Below are 16,980 nucleotides of genomic sequence, written 5' to 3' on the forward strand. Positions count from 1 at the left end.
ACAAGTTATGTAGCCAATCTTTGTATATTCCTATATTTATACACATTGGATATAATATAGTATATGTGTATATCTGGATTATTGGGTTCGAAAATTTAGATATAGCTATACCTGAGCTTGAATATTTAAGAAATTAAACTCTATGCAGAGAACCAGATTTTGATCGAATAAAGCTGACAGAAAGTTGAATTGTATTCATTCTCACTTATTGTATTATAATCTAGTCAAGCTATCAGATTTTAAGTACCATTTATATCTCCAGGTACAAAATTCTTGACTGGTTCAGTTTTTCCTATTAACCAAAATATACCCTCGATTTGAAATCGGGGATATTTTAGTCTTTTTATATCAATATATTTTTTTTCCTTTTCAAAGAAAATCGTATATCGATCCGTCTCTCCATCCGATCCCTCTTTCCTCCTCTGCTCTGGTCTCTCTGCTACAGTCGTCGCAGAAGAGGTCTCTTCTCTCTCTCTCCGCCGGAGACGACAGTGCCCTCCGGCCGGCCTTCCCTTTCTCTCTAGCCCTCCCGGCGGGGAGATGGCCTTGGAGGAGGAGCAGAAGCCCAAGGGAGGGGTGGCTAGATCCAGGCTCATTGTCCGCCTCGGGGCATTCCTTGTCTCTCACAACGTGTTCGTTAGGTATCTTCCCTCTTTTTTGAATTCTCCCCCTGTTCCTCGTTCCTATCTCTTTTTTAGCTGATATTTGGATTGAATTGTTGCTTGTATTTTGATGAATGGTATCAGTGTTGTCTGCTGCATCGCGGGGATCATCGCCCTCCTCCTCCTCCCCGTGCTGGCCAAGAACACCTACATCTCCGAGAACGCCCTCATGCCAGGTTAGCTCCCCAAAAGGTCACATTTTTTAGTGGTTCCATCCTTTTATGAATTCCAAAACTTTCCATGAGTCCTTTGTTTGTACAAAGCATTTAACAGTTTTATGAATTGTCGCCTGTGAAAAAAAAGAAATCTATTTGTCTAGTTAGAATTTTGAAGGTGGATTTTCTGAGAAAGGAAGGATTTAATGGTTACTTGAGCAACAAAATGGAGGAAGGATCGCATGTGTTGGTTGACTTTGGTGTACTTTTTGAGTTGTAGTGTTGTTCAAACTGAATAGGGGGTTTGAGTGTAATGAAGACTCTATGGAGAAGCCTATACCATTCTGGTCATTGATGGTAACAAGAAATTAGAACCTCACTGAATTAATTGATATGTACGATTAGGGTTATGAATGAATGTGTGGTCTGTCAAAGTTTGATATTGCTGCATGACTAGCTCTTGACATGGTGCTGATCCACTAAATCTGTGTCAATTTCTAGAGGAGTTAACATTGAGCTAGAGAGTGGGCTGTTATGAAACCTACAAATTCAGTTGGTAGGTACAAAGACCTACATATGTTTATGCAATTGGAAGTTATTAATTGGTTGATTAGCATACTCAAAAAAATCTTGAAGATAGAAAAGAAAAATGCCAAATGATTGGAGACAGCTTATAGGTAATAACCTACAAGGAGAAAACTATTGAAAAAAGAAATCCGACAAATGGTGATGAAATAAAACACATGAGATACACTATAAAGATAGGGAGGAGGTTATAGATTATGCTATGGAGGTGAGCAATGGAGTCTATTTTCTTGCTGAGGTAATTCATGGTAAGACTCAGACAGAACAAATAGGGTCATTAACTATGGACTTGGAGAAAGCATATGATAGATTAGTATTAAAGGTTATTTTAGTGGATGGCAAGGAACAAAAGGTATTAAGAATTTATATTTATATTTTTATCTTTTGTTTGACATGCATTACATAATGCTTATTTGTTAGTATAATACAGTGTAAACCTTTAAATAACAATTGATATAATGTTATAATACATGTTACTTGAAATTTTTATTTTTCAATAGAATAATAATTTTTTATTGAATATAAATGCGGGGACTCATGCGGACATGTGTTTAGTCCTCCACTAGTTTGTGTGTTGGGGAGGTTTTGGGTAGTTGTACAGGGCTGGAGAATCTAGACTTCCCGTTAGTATCTTCTGGCTAGTTTTTTGGATGAGGTTACATAAAATATTTATTATTTATTTTAATTTCATATCATAATAATTGATATTAACTCATGTCAAATACATTATTGGTTCCTATTTTATGCCATATATTTTACTAATTAGTTTGTTTCTGAAAATGTTATACATTCTCCTTCTTAAGGGAATGAATATTTTTCCCATTCAAAAGTAAAAAGAAAATGAAGCAATGGTGATTCCTTATGAAGTGTGATTCTTGAATCTATTGTCATTCCAAATAGGTCAAAGCTAGAATTTTCATTCCATTCCAATGCTCATTCCAGTGAAGCAAACAAAGTGTTAGAGTTTGTGAAGCTAATGGAGTATGGATGGTAGTCTATGGATTTCAATGATGAGTAAATTATGGAGTTTGTGGATGTTGATGCTATTTTTTGATTACGAAATATGTTATGATGATAATTTGTTATGCTTTATAAGTGTTTTCCTTGCATACATGTAAGGAATATATATTTATTTATCACTGCATCCTAGTCATATTATGTTCTATTTGTTCAAATATGAACCCAAAACAAATATGTTGGATATATATGGGCGTGGTTATAAACTTGATGACATTACATTCACTATGTATTTTAGTGTTGGGGGTTGAAAATTGCAAATCGAAACTGCTTTGGATGTATTCTACAATCCTGAAATGCTTATGTGTGAAACTCCCATCTTCTGAATGCTCCTTTCTTATGCATCTAAACTTCCCATATACATTGTGACTAGATGCATAGGCAAGTGGCCACTAAACGTGTAGGTTTTTTGTATACTAGCATTCTAGGTCTTGTATATTATATCTGGTGGTTTAGTTTTTGCATTTTTTATCCCAACATTGAAACATTTAGTGGATCTAAAGACCTCATTTTATACCCTGTTCATAATATAAACACACCTTATAATGTGTAGATATATGTACATTTACATATACGTGTGTATACATATACTTATATGCATGTATGTACATATACATATGTATATTTACACACACACACATATACATATATTTATATGTATGTGTATATACATATCTCCAATTTAGAGGGATTTTAATTGTTAGAACTTTCCCAAAGATTTAAATGTTTTTGCATGTGTGCTTGACTGCCCTTGATAAAAAAAGATTGCCTAGGGATGCCAGAATTCTATACAAAAATGCAAAGAAATATTTCTCATAAAAAGACAAATAAATGAAGCAAATTGAATAAAAGCAAAGGTCTAGTTAGGTGGAAGAAGTGGGAGGTGCTTTTAGGTTGTTACGGAAACAACACATACTTTTGAGGCAAAGGAAATTGTTGCATGATGATCATATAGTCTATGATTTTGTCGGATTTAGAGTTTTGGGCTATAAATATGGACAAGTGCACAAAGCGAGTGTGCTAGTAATGACATCATTAAAATGTAAGGTGTTGTATAGGGATGGCAATTCGATATCGACTTTGGCTCGACTTTGATGGGGAGGGTTTTACCCAACTTGTTTAGAGTTGACGGTGGGGATGGGTCTTCATTCTAAAACCCGCAATGGATCTTGTGCAGGTGTAGATAATGGCAATGCCTGCCTTGACCCGACGTAATCATATATAAGTCTTGATTATTATGATGATTATGATGAAAATGGAGAAGAAAGTATTGTGATCTATCATGAGAAAGATTAATCATATGAAAGGCTACAAGATATATGCTTAGTTGTTTGTTTTTTAGTTGATTGCTTTTTTTAGTTTAAGGAACATTTGACTTCCTAAATAACAATATTTTTGTTTGTTATTTCTATTATTGTGCAAAATTTGGTTTGGTATGTTCTATGTTTTCGACCCTTATTTTGTTTAATATTATATGAAGATTACTTTTATATTCTTTTTTTTATTTGTTTGATTTGTATGCAAAAAAATGATTTTTGCAGCTTTTCTTAGCCCCGACCAATTTGAAGTTGCCCCAACCCGTCCTGATCCTCCCAGCCTAACTCTACCCGACCCATACCCAACCTATTGCCATCCCTAGTGTTGTAACTCTAAGAAGGATAAGGTAAGGAATGAGTACAACAAAGGAAATTACTGGTTGCAACAATTAAAATCAAAGTGAACCCAGTTAAGCTGGTATATTGATGTCAATGTGCAAGAAAGAATTTTCAAAAATGGATAAGGCCCTAATTTCTTTGAAAAGTAGGAAAAAGAAAGGAAAGCCTAGCATGGACTTAGGATGTGATAAAGTATTGAAAGAATAGTGGCATTGATATAGCTTTTGGTACAAATGATGAAGAAAAAGATTCATAAAATCAACCCAAAGTAGCTGGTTTATGGCTTGATGATTGGATCATTTGCCCATTCTGTCACCTTTTTACATATTCATTCTTCTCCAAATTGTATTGCATGACCTTAAATTAACTCATGAGCTATGGAACACAAATCTGAGTAGAGAAATGCTTCATGAAAGGATTTTGTTAGTTGGTTATCAGCTTAACTCAATTCTATAAGGACCGATGCTGAGATTCCAGCAAAGAGACTTCATGCTTGCTGCTTTCTTGCCTACTTTTTAGCTACTCAATACTGCTTTCTTCCCCACTTTTTAGCTACTAAATTCAACCTTTTGTTCCTTTGAACCCAAATCCAGTATGATGCTATGCGGCCCATTAATATAATGTGTGATATGTTGAGATGTGAAATTTTAGATTCTCTTGACTTTATTTTGATTTTTCTGTTTGTGCATTCATTTGTGTAATGTAGAATCTTGAGTGCTGTCATGTTTTGGTTGTTGTCATTGGTATTGGAACCCTGGACCTTACACAAGATATTTTAGGGACAAAATTGTTTAAAATTGTTCTACTTGCATTTTGAAGTTATTGAAATGTTTCACCTACAAAAAATTTGAAAATATTTTGATTGGTCTGGTACTTGTACGCGAGGCCAAGTACATGATACCAGATAACTGTTTTCAAATGCAGCCAGTTGGGTTGCCTAATTTTAGGTGCTTCAATGCTTTCTCTATACTTCACTTGCCTGATTCCCTGGCTTTCTTCTACGTGGAGTGACCACCAGCAGGCACCTAAGCTGCTCTTCTAGACCTATGCCACTTAGGCAGGTCACTTTTGGATTAAGCGGTAAGGTTGAGTTATAGGCAGGGCGACTTGCATAATAGGTATTAGAAACTCACTCTATTGTCCCATATTGCACTTCTAGACCAATATAATTTGATTTACATGTTAAATGACAGTGACAGAAGCTTTTATTTTCTAGGGTATAGGAGTTAAGCTGGCTATAACTAATGAAAAAAAAAGAGTGGGTTGGAAGCAACCTATAACAGAAGTTTAGCAATCAGTACAGGTGGATTGTTTATAGCTGGAAGTAAGCAAGCTGTAAGCTTCAATTTTCATGTATTGCTATTTTCAGTAATATATTTCCTGGATGTTTCCATGTACATGTATTGTAGACTTAAAACTTTTTCTCCATAATTGGTATGTAACCTTTCCCCATAACTGGTATATAAAACATATAAACTATAGCTTTTGCATCATTTCATTCTTGTATTCTGAATTACAAGGCCATGCTTTTGTGCATTTAGTTTGATTTGTATCATCTTGTTGAATCCTTAAAGAAATGTTTTCTACTCTTCTATTTTTGAATTGAGACCAATCTGAGAACTGTTTCAATTGGAAACTTATAAGCCTATTGATTGAAATGCTGTGGTCATAGAATCATGTTTCCGTCCTTGCACTGGTCCATGTAACTATAAGAACACATTGCTCTCCCTATAAATTTACTGGTAAAATCTAATATAAGAAGAAACTGAGTTTTTATTTATTTCTTAATTTTTACCTTGATAATTATTTCACATGAGGAATCATAACTCTAGAAATTAGTCCAAGTGTAGCTGCATGCCTGATACCTCTATGACAAGCTAATAAATCCACGCAACCAAGAAAGAAAGATCTTTATTGCGTTTGAAGGTGTAGAGCAAGCATTTGTATCTAGAAATCACCTGACTTCATTTTATCTGCTTGTCTTCTGATCTGTTAACAGGTTCTGCCAATCCAGCATTTTCTGCTCAGGATGTGATGGAAGCAAACAGATTTGTTAAAGATCTAATTGATCGGAGAACCATAGAAGGAACAGGAATGTATGTTTGTGTTACTTTTGTACATTTTGCCCGTGTAAACTTCATGTTCTATGTGTGATAATAATCTAAGCTTTAATATAAATTCCTTTTTATTTTCTTTTCCCTGATGGAAGCTTAAAGATGTGGTCAACATAATGGTTAATGTACATACATACAAAGATGTACTTAGAGTATGTTCAATCCATGTAAAACATAATGATGTGAGAACACTAAGAACCACCTATTGTTCATCTTTTAAACTTACTGTGTCTTAAACACAGTTTTTCTAAAGAGGTTTAGTTACTTGGAGAAAGGTCGACGATTTATGAAGTGGAAGAAATATGTTGAGCCTCCCACAAGCTAATCTTGGTGAATGAAATGACAATTGGTCTTGATATGCTCCATATGCTCATGAAACATGGTATCACTTATAATCTTAAAACCAAATATTACAACCGATTATATAGTTAGATACATATGTGGTTCTATGCTTGTAAGACTGGAATATGAACTGTTTTGTTGATTCACTGAGTGCTTATTAGCACTATATTAGATGACATGTCTGGGAAACAATGAATAAGACTTCTTACTGGCATTTGTGTTTTGGCAATATTTATGTACAATAAAAATCGAGCTTTGAAAATTTGAGAAGTACCTTAGCACGTAGAAGTTCTGATTGTGACAGAACACCAAAAGTTTGGAATTTGTTTGGAAATCAACATTATTTCTTTTGGAATTTGATTTTATTTGCATGTAACACCTTAATTTCATGGAGGTAGAACAATTAAAAGGGCATTTACTTAATGACATTCATGTAAATAAGTTCTACAGTTAGTAACTTTGTTTGTTGGTAATTTTGTCTGCTAAAGTGAGCTTTATGTTTGATGAGTCATTTAGTTGGATCAATCTACATGCTGACAAATGTTGGTGTAATCGACTTGCTTAGGAAGTTGACTTGAGTAGGTTGATTGACCTATGTTGCCTATTAAATAAGCAAGGAAGGTAAGCTAAGGGAAGGAAAGAGTACCTAGACTAGAGAACAAGAAAAAATAAGAGAAACTTGAAGAAAGGTTTTAAGTTAAGTTTGGAAACAGAAATAGGTAACCCAGAGTTAATGGGTTAGTTCACTCCTACTTCTCTTTACTCTGGAATTAATTACTCCATCTTACGTGGTAGGGCTAATTTATTCTTGGGCTAAGTGGGGTAAAGTGGTTTGGAAGGCAAGAAGTTGTGTACGAGCTGTTCAGAAATACTTGTTTTGCCCTTCCGAAGAAGTGTTTTAATCCAGGTGCTCTAGTGAGTGTTTGGCTGAAAATGGTGGAATAATGGGTTAAATGACCTTTAGTCGTGCTTATTCCGCTTCCAAATGCAGCCTTAGGGTTCTATTAGCAAATTATGGTCATTAAAATCTATGTCTATCTTAAGTTTAGGTTTTTTATTTTCAAATTTTATAGTCGATCTTATGCTTTTTGTTGCTTTAAAAATTCTAAATTGTATGTTGTTTTCAGAATTTATAGTTTCCTTCGCAACTACTTTTATCAACCATCATGTTTTTTAGTTATATTTCATATTTTCAACCTTGTAGCACAAACTAACCTCAGCATCATATTGAAAATCTAAACAACATTGTCTATTATAAAAGCTTAGGTGGCATTTCATGGCCCAAATGGGATCACTACAGTGATCGTAGATCGTTGTTGATTCTTATCTCGTGGTAATATGATCCCCGATGATCTAAGATCTCCATGTTTGGTATGCTATATTCCAATGGTTAAAGATCCTTGGTTATACATGAGTAACCTGTTTGGTATGTCATGGGAATCCAAGATTGCTGACCATATAATACCAAAATTACCCTAGATATATTCCATATATTTGGCAATAACTAAACAGAATTCTCAAATAAATCATAGTAAAACACGCATGAATGACTAGCAAAAACTACCCCTGATATATTCTATATATTGGTAATTACTAAACAGAATTCTCAAATAAGTCATGGTAAAACACACGTGAATGGTAAACAGTAGGCCATGCTATTTATATGTAGAATTATTTGGACATACCAATTATAATTTTGACAACAAACTTGTAAATCCTATAAATATTATTAATTATTATAATAGAATTAGTATTTTCATTTATAGTTATATTATGTTATTATTTTATACTAATATTTATTTTGATTAGAAAATAAAGCAAATAGAAGTAATATATAAAATAATTTTATAATATAAATATAAAGTACAATAATATATTTCTATTATAATTATAAAAAATGATTGAATAATAATATGATGAATAATATATTATAATGTAATATATCATGAATATATAATGATATATTGATATACCAATTTTTCTTGCTGGACTAAGTGACATTTTTGTTCCCAAATTTTAGCCTAAGATCGCTGACCTGGGTGATTTTGGAAACTCGTCCTTATTGACGGGTTTAAGATCATGGGGTTGGGTGGTGATTTTAGGAGTTGTAGTAATTTGGGATCACTACCACATAGGATCACTGGAGTACAAAAAAACATGGTGATCCAGTCGTCTCCACTTACATCACTGTTGATCTTGGGGTCATCACGCTATAGCAAACGCCCCTTTAGTGTTCGTCTTGTTTCTTTTTATTTTTTTTATTAGTTTGAAGCCTATTATTTTAAAACCGAAAACATAATTTCCAAAACTTAGGATTTCTTCTGAAATTTTGGACTCTATGACCAGATTTAATATTAAGGTTACCGTAAATTATGAATTCTTCGATTAATTGCAAAGTCAGAGAAATTTGGTACTTTGATTAGTTTGGGTGTTATGAATTTTATATAAAAATTCTGAATCATGACATTTTAGAATGATGTTTCTGAACTTGTATCCATGTGCTTACACTTGAAACCATGGTCTGTCGTACCGGTCCGTACTGGCCGGTACGGGCCGGTACGTACCGGTCCGGCCTGGGACCGGTATCGGATCAGCGTAAAATCCGGTACCGGTAATTTATTGTTGAAGAACCGGTACGGAACTGGTACGGGACCGGTACAGGCTGGTTTGGACCGGTACGGGACCGGTTCGGACCGGTACGGGACCGGTTCGGACCGGTACGGGACCGGTTCGGACCGGTACGGACCGGTACGCCACCAGTACGGACCGGTCCGGGCCGCCACCGGTACGCCAACCGGTACCGGTACGGCGGACCTTGCTTGAAACCCTATATGTATTAGAACTAGGGTCGGCGGAACCGTGTCGAATCGGGCAGTTCCGACCGTTCCGAGCCGTTCCGGCGGCTGACCGGTACGATTCCGACAACGGAAACAAAATCCATTGTCGGAGGGAGAGAAGGAGAAGGAAAGAGAGAAAAAGAGAGAGCGAACAGGGGAAGGAGGGAGAGGGAGAGGAAGAGAGAGGGAGGTATTGGCCGGCCGACGAAGGCCGACGAGCCGTGCGAAGGACGCTCCTCTGGGCTCCACAATTTTGCGGCAGGGAAACAGAGGACTCGTCCTGTTTTTCGGCCACAGAGGTTTTCTCCACCTCTTGCCCAGGTCGCCAGCCTTCGACGGCCCTTTGCCGGCTTCCGCTACCCTCCGCCAGCCTCCCTCCATCTCTCCCCCTTCTTTTGCTCTCTTTTTCTCTCCCTCGCCTCCTCTACTGTATGGATACGGGCTCGGCACGGTACGAAGCGGGTTCGTACCAACTCGTCCCATCGGACAACTGGTATGGTGTCTAGTACCGGTTCTACCGTCCTTGATTAGAACATCTATATTTTTGAATTTTTTCTAGCTTTTAATGTGATTTATCAATTTTTTATTAAATTTGACAATAATGATATAATTTTGAATTATTTGCGGCCCTCAAGCTAGGTGTTATATTTGGCCTCATTTTAATTCTCGAAGAGGATGTGTATGGACCTTTATTTAAGCGGTATGTATGTCCTTAGTTGAATTATATATGAGGATCTATGTGGAGTCTTGGCCAATTGGTATGTGCGGGCCTCATGGATTATGTGGCCTCATCTAGTTTGCAGTAGGCTATATTTGGTTTCATTTAACAGTAAGAATTTTTGTAGCCTCAAGAATATAAATGAACCATTACGAGAAAATATAGGACTACGTGAAATGCCATTGGTTCTCTAAAATATAAAACATGCTCTGATCCTCTTACATTGTCTAACTCCTTATTTTTATTCTGGTGAACTTTTGCTTGAACTTTCAAACAAATATTTGACTTATGATCTTGTGCAAATTATTTGAACTCTTATATAAAATCATGTGTTTGGATCCATTCATTGTATCTTGCTCCTTGAAAGTTTTTATTTTGTTTTATTGATCCAAGGCTTGACCTTTTCAGCAATCCTTTGAAAGTTTGGATTTTGGCCAATGACCTGACAAATCAAACTAGTATCATGCTCATTATTATTCTAAGAAACATTAGAAAAAAGAATGACAGATAGGATGTAGGCAGATTTTGTAAGTCAGTATGTGAGATCTAGCATAATTGTGTGTAACATATGCAAATGGTGCAATTCATGATTGTTTTATTCCTCGATTTATGGGTTTGGTGTTTGGCTATACTTCTTCTGTAGAGTAGTAAATTGCTAGAATCATGCTTGGCTATTGTCAGCATATGCTCATACTTGATTCCTTGGGATAAAATTGCTGTTTGGATTTTGTCCAAGCTTTACTTTACAGTGTGCTGATTTAAGATAGCAAAGAATCTTACTGTCCGTAAATTTACAGAGAAATACCAAGATTGATAGGACAACATATGGCAGGTGTGGGTGCTGAAGTCTATTACCATAAGTTCTGGCCTCACAAGAATCAGTTTCACCCTCTGCATTTCTTCTCTTGCGCCCCCAATACTGTGACGATGCAAAGCAATAGCAGCTGTGCATCAGTTGGTGTCAATTCCATTGGCATCATACGAGCTCCTCGTGGTGATGGAAAAGAAGCAATTGTATTGGTGACTCCTTACAATCCATGGAAAATTGAACTAAGTGAAGCCTTATCGCTGGGCCTTGCATTCTCAATCTTCTCCCTCCTTGGCCAAGTTTCATGGCTTGCGAAAGATATTGTGTGGCTAGCTGCAGATTCACAATTTGGGGAATATACCTCAGTTTCTGCATGGCTAAAAGACTACCATAGTCCTGTTTTCTTTAGTGAATCAGGGAAAATGAATGTTGATATGTGCTATGAATATAATAGTCATCAAGATTGGGATCGTATTACGGTGAATTGGGCAAATGCTAATGCTTTCAAACGTGCAGGAACTATGGCTGCTGCTCTTGTTCTTAAGGTCTTAGAAAAGAAGGAAAGACAGGAAAGAGATAGCCTTACCATATATGCAGAGGCATCCAATGGCCAGATGCCAAACCTAGACCTCATCAATATTGTCCATTATTTAGCAGTTCATAGGCAAGGTTTGCGTGTAAAGATTGCGACCATAGGTTCATTACTCAACTCTGTGTGGCTTAGGTCAATTGGTGAAATAGTGCAAAGACTTTGCAGATTTGCTAAAAGCTTGGATCCGAGATGGAAATATGATATTACTTCTGCTGATTATGTAGAAGGCAGTGCTACACTTGCAAGCTCAATGTATTATCAGGTAGCAGTTAAAGCCTTTAAAATAAGATGACCAGTTTATATCTTGCAATATAAATTTCTGAATTCTGATCAAGCTTCTTTTGATATGCTGTCCATTACTGCAGGCAATTGGGGTGCCCACTGGGTCACATGGTGCTTTCCGTGATTACCAGGTGGATGCAGTAACTCTGGAGCTCTCTCCCTGGTTTTCTCTGAAAAATGAGAACAGTCAATCTGCATTCCTTCTGAGGGGTGGCAGGTTGGTGCCCATTCTGTTTGTCATAATTTCTCTTTGTTGAATACATTTGTTAGGAATCATTTAATCATTTGTTATTAGGCTTATTCATGTTGTGTTCATTTTGTTCTTCACCATGGTCGGGCCCTTGTTGGGCAACCAACAAGACAATCAGTGCGGCATGAGGAGAGGCATTTTTGATCATCTGGTAAACACCAGTGGTTGCTTTTTTATTTAGGGATTGAGGTGCATGAGCCTGATATGTATTTGCATATCGTTTTTCTTCAATTTCTCCTCCCCTTCCTCTTTTTTCTCAAATTTTCTCTATTTCTCCTTTTCTTCTTCTTCTTCTTCTTCCATTTGCTTATTTTCTTTCATCCTCTTTCAAATATGTTTTTTATCCCTTGAAGGGACTCTTTGATCATTGTTGCCTTTACAGAACTGAAAAACAATCTAAATCTTTTGATGACAAACTAAGGTCTTGATATGAAAATGGTTCATCTTGATGCATTCTGTTGGTTTTTATCTTTCTCAAAAATGTTAAGATGCTTGAGATATGCAATTATTACCATTTTTCTTAGTTCTCAGCTGTGGTGTTCAACAACCATATGGCTTTGTGCTCTTTTCGATATATTTTCATTCTATTGATGGTGCACATCGTATTTTTATATGTATGTATGTATTATTACTACTTTTCTTATTTCTCAGCTTTGGTGTGCAACAACCATATAGCTTGCTGGTTTTGATATGTTTCATTCTATTGATGGTGCATGTTGTATTTGCGTGTGCGTGTATACTTGCATGCATGCATGGATGTATGGACATAGATGCATGCATGTTGGCCTATTAGGTCTCCCATATCGCCATGCATATTCTATTTATTTGATCTAAGTCTCTGACACATCCATGTGTCAAAATTGCTCACAATACTACTTTGTTTGTCCTTCATGGTATTTTTTCAAAAAGAAAATAAAATGCTGCATTCTGACACCTATCTTATTTCCTCCTTATAATGCGAAACCACCTTTTCATCCTCACTTTCAACATAGATGAGAATACTGTCAACTATCAAATGCTCCTCTCTCATGTAATTCTCACCTGCATCATGAGTGACAGGTTGTAGTTGGCCAAAAGCCTAGTATGCCTTGTAGCTATTTTATGTCATCTGATCCTTCTTCCATGTCGGTGACATGGTTGAGTAAGATTTTGATGGTTATATTGCTTTCATTTGAGCTCATCAAACAAGCTGGTATTGTAAATATCATAATCATGAACAGTTTGTGCTATATTAGGTGCATTTTTGTTATTTGGCCCCTAGTTAAGTGATCTCTATCCTCTCAAAGAATTAGGGAGCTTTATAAATAAAAGAATATTTGGGGCATCCGCCTTCCCCCCTTTCTTCTTGGTTTCATTTCTCTTCTTATTTCCATTGTCTTTTCTTTCTTCAACATTTCTCTTCTTTCTGTTTCTTTTATGCAGGACATAATATCGTTTTAGGGGACACCCTCCTCCAGGGTCTGTCAGGTGCTGAATTTTAGCCTCATGGTGCTGCTATTTAACACCTAGGCTAGAGCCTCTACAAGAAACATGGGTTCTAACAGGTCGGCAAGCTTCTTGGTGATGTAAATGAGCATACTTTCCAAGGGTCCATTGAGTCACTTGTCATGGCCTTATGGTTGGAGTATGTGGAAATTGCATGGGTGGGTGGGGTCTTTAGAGTTAAACATGCATGTTGGTTACTTGGTTGTGATGATTCCCTTGGCATGCGTGGACAGTGTGATGCCCCCAAAGGTTAGCAATTCTTTGTATGGTTGAGACCTGGGATCTCCTTCATGCTATGATAAGTATCAAGCTTGACCTGTGATCCCCTTCAACCGTAAAATCATCTAGAATCATCTTGACAGACAGAAAATCTAGGTTGGAGAAAGCATAAGTAGGCTGGCTAACTATGAAAATTAGCGAATTATGTGGATGAGTCTATGAAGGGCACAAAATGATATGTTATAGGAATAGCAGTTTAGAACTCTCTCTCTATCTCTCTCCCCCCCTCCCCTGCCACCCAATTGTGTGTATGGGATTTTTGTCTGAAGGAATAAAATTTTCACTCCGTGCTTGCAATGATAAGAAAATTAATATTTATATTGTGCTCGAATTTTCTTCAATGCTTTCCAAGTTGGGGCTATACTTGTTCTATTTAACTGAAGGCGTCCTTTACAATATTTCAATTTTCTTTATGTTAGTACATGTAAATATGAGTTCTCAGTTACAGTAAAGTTGGACGTGGGGGAGAATTGCCTCCTCACACCTGTACCTGTGCACATGCACATGTCCTTACCACCTTCCTATTGAGTAGCGTATTACAAATTAGTAGTCTGGTAAGCCCTAAGTGCCTTGGGCAGCTTTTCATTGTCAAGTATATGCTCTTCAGTTGTCGTTTTTTATAATACTATGGCACCCTGAACACTTACATGATAGAGAAACTACTCCAGAAGGATTGACAGAGTAAAGAAGCTCGTGTCAAGGTTTGAAACACTTATTTTGTGCAAGTTCATTTTAGTGTTTTACTTAATCTGTTGATGTGCCATAAGGTGACATTAAAAATCTTATTGACATATGCAATAAAGTATGTTTTTCAGAATCAATGGCTTAAAAAATTAAACAGGGAACACATTGGACTTACAGATTTGCTAACTTAGAGAAAGAAAAGATATTATGTTCAGATGCTGTTTCAAGTGTATAATTTACATAAGTAAATACAGTCTTGTAAAATAGCTCGATTCAGGACTCCATATTTCTTATATTCAAAACTATTATTTTTTTTCTTTTTTCCATTTTCATGTTGCACTCTGAAGTTGCCTCTTGAGGCCAAAAAGAAGAAATGCAATACACTGGTACTTTGGTAGATGAAAAGGGCAAGATTTAGTCAAAAGCTATTTCTTTCAACCAATTAGGCTTTTTAACCATGCTCATAAAAGTACTAATATCCACAATAAATATATCTTACCATGTACGAGGAATTACAGATATACAGTTTACTTTGGATATCTGACCGCACTGGTGGAGACCATGCTACCAGAACATATTATCCGATTGAGAGAGATAAGGATCATTTGAATTCCTCTCCATCCTATACCAATTTAAGGATGGATTCTCTCATTAGTGTATGACAGAGTGGAATAAAATTTTGAACTCAGTTACAAGCTGTTCATCTCTAGGACATTTTTGAAGTTCTTTCTTTTTTCCTCCAAGCATCACTTTTTCTATTGTCATAAATAAAGATTGATGAGTACATTAATTCCATAATGTGTATAGCTTGCAATAGAATTTCATCTCATTTCCCTTTACCGGTGAGTAGATGGCTACTGATGGCTTGTAATACTTTCCTGCTATTTTTGTATAGTTGGCAATGACAGATGAATGCTACTGATGGTTTGTAACTGGTAGATAGGATGCTAACCTGTTATGTTGCAGCAAAGGCCGCAACCTTGTGAGACATCAGTCTATAAAAGTTGTTGGATCTCTAAATTGGTCTGCTGACGTCTGTTGAAATGTTTGGACTTGTTCATGCAGGTTGATTGAAGGAGTCATACGCTCAGTGAACAACCTCCTTGAAAAGTTTCATCAGTCATTTTTCCTGTACTTCTTAACAGCTCCTAACAAGTTTGTGTCAGTTGGAGTCTATATGATAGCATTTGCACTGCTTATCGCACCGCTTCCTATAGTTGCTGTTGCTCCTTTTTCTGGAAAGAATAAAATTAGACTTTCAACAGACAAGGGCAACCAGAGACCTGGCAATACTTGTACTGATGAGATAGAGATCACCATTGGATCATGGAAATGGCTCCACGCTGCAAAGGTGGTGTTTATGATCCATCTATGGGCAGTTATTGTCTTGTTACTGCCATATTTTATCTCCCAAATCCCCTACATCAGCCCCACAACAAGCATGTTAGTTTGGGTTGCAGTTGCCATCTCTGCCCTGCTCATCGTGTACCTGATCCTGGGATCCCCTTATTCTAGTGATTGTGAATGGGCGCTTCTGAAGTCCATAATGATTGCTGCTGCTTTTATAGGCCTGGGCCTCATGTCAATTATTAATTTCTCAACTGCTCAGATTGGAGCTCTCATTGTGGTTCCGATGTGCCTGATGGTTCGACCTTTAAAGAGGCATAAGGAGGTGGCGTTGTGTACGAGAGTAATGCTGATGGCTTGTAACTTAGTCTTGGCTGTGATGGGATCCCCCCCAGCTGCACTGCTGATACTGAAAGGTTTGTCCGAGGGATTCGGAAGAGTAGGCATTGGAGACTTCTGGGTTTGGGCAGAGTTCCTATGGATATGGAACAGTGCCACGTATCTGTACCTATTTCTGGTCCATCTTCCTTGCTGGGCTCTATATGTACATATATTACTGCATCCATGAATTGTAGACAATTTTAGTCACTCATAATATCATCAAGCAAGGAATTTGGTTGCAGAGAAAGACCCAGAGTTGTCATATTTCACTAAAGTGATCTGACTTGTTTCAACTATACTTTGCTGTATGGTGCAAACTTGTAAAATTTTCTTCAAAACTTCGGGCTCTGGTAACTGATGAGACTGACCAAGTTGAAGCTTTCTTCTTGGGCGCATTTGGAGAAACATGTTTCAATTATTTTACTCCAATGACATTTTCTGTATATTGGACCTTTGTTTTAGTTTTATCAGCTTACAATGGATTTTTTGGCTGACCTGATTTTTGTTATTGTTAAGTCTATTGGTTGAACCTTTAACATCCGTGCATGTTCGGATGCCCTGCTGTCAAAGTGCAATGAGACTTCTCTGTTTGCATTTGATGTTTGACTTTGAGAGGAAACCTTTGAGTTGATAAACCAAAGCTCAAAATTTTGGTAGCCTGTTTTTCTATAGGATCTATATTTATAAATCATAGATAAGATTATTTAACTATAGGATTTATTTAAAATAAGATTAATAATATGTATTTATGATTTTTGGTACAAATTCATGTGTATTCATATGTATT

General features: G+C 36.6%; 1 protein-coding gene across 3 annotated transcripts; it reads left to right on the forward strand.

Annotated features, from left to right (window-relative positions):
* The first annotated feature begins 390 nt into the window (after positions 1–390).
* LOC103721849 (glycosylphosphatidylinositol anchor attachment 1 protein) lies at positions 391–16,701 on the forward strand. 3 transcript variants are annotated; one of them, XM_008812209.3, is made up of 6 exons: positions 391–641; positions 747–838; positions 6,074–6,170; positions 10,883–11,747; positions 11,851–11,984; positions 15,531–16,701. In XM_008812209.3, the coding sequence occupies exons 1-6, from the start codon at positions 541–543 to the stop codon at positions 16,378–16,380; spliced, it is 2,139 nt and encodes a 712-aa protein (XP_008810431.1). In that variant the 5' UTR covers positions 391–540; the 3' UTR covers positions 16,381–16,701. The 3 variants fall into 3 exon arrangements, with proteins under 3 accessions (XP_008810431.1, XP_008810434.1, XP_008810433.1); XM_008812212.4 differs by lacking the exon at positions 15,531–16,701 and adding an exon at positions 13,440–15,524; XM_008812211.3 differs by lacking the exon at positions 391–641 and having other exon boundaries at positions 746–838; positions 10,918–11,747.
* Positions 16,702–16,980: the final 279 nt, after the last annotated feature.

This window comes from Phoenix dactylifera, chromosome 1 (assembly GCF_009389715.1).
Source record: "Phoenix dactylifera cultivar Barhee BC4 chromosome 1, palm_55x_up_171113_PBpolish2nd_filt_p, whole genome shotgun sequence".
NCBI classification, from domain to species: domain Eukaryota; kingdom Viridiplantae; phylum Streptophyta; class Magnoliopsida; order Arecales; family Arecaceae; genus Phoenix; species Phoenix dactylifera.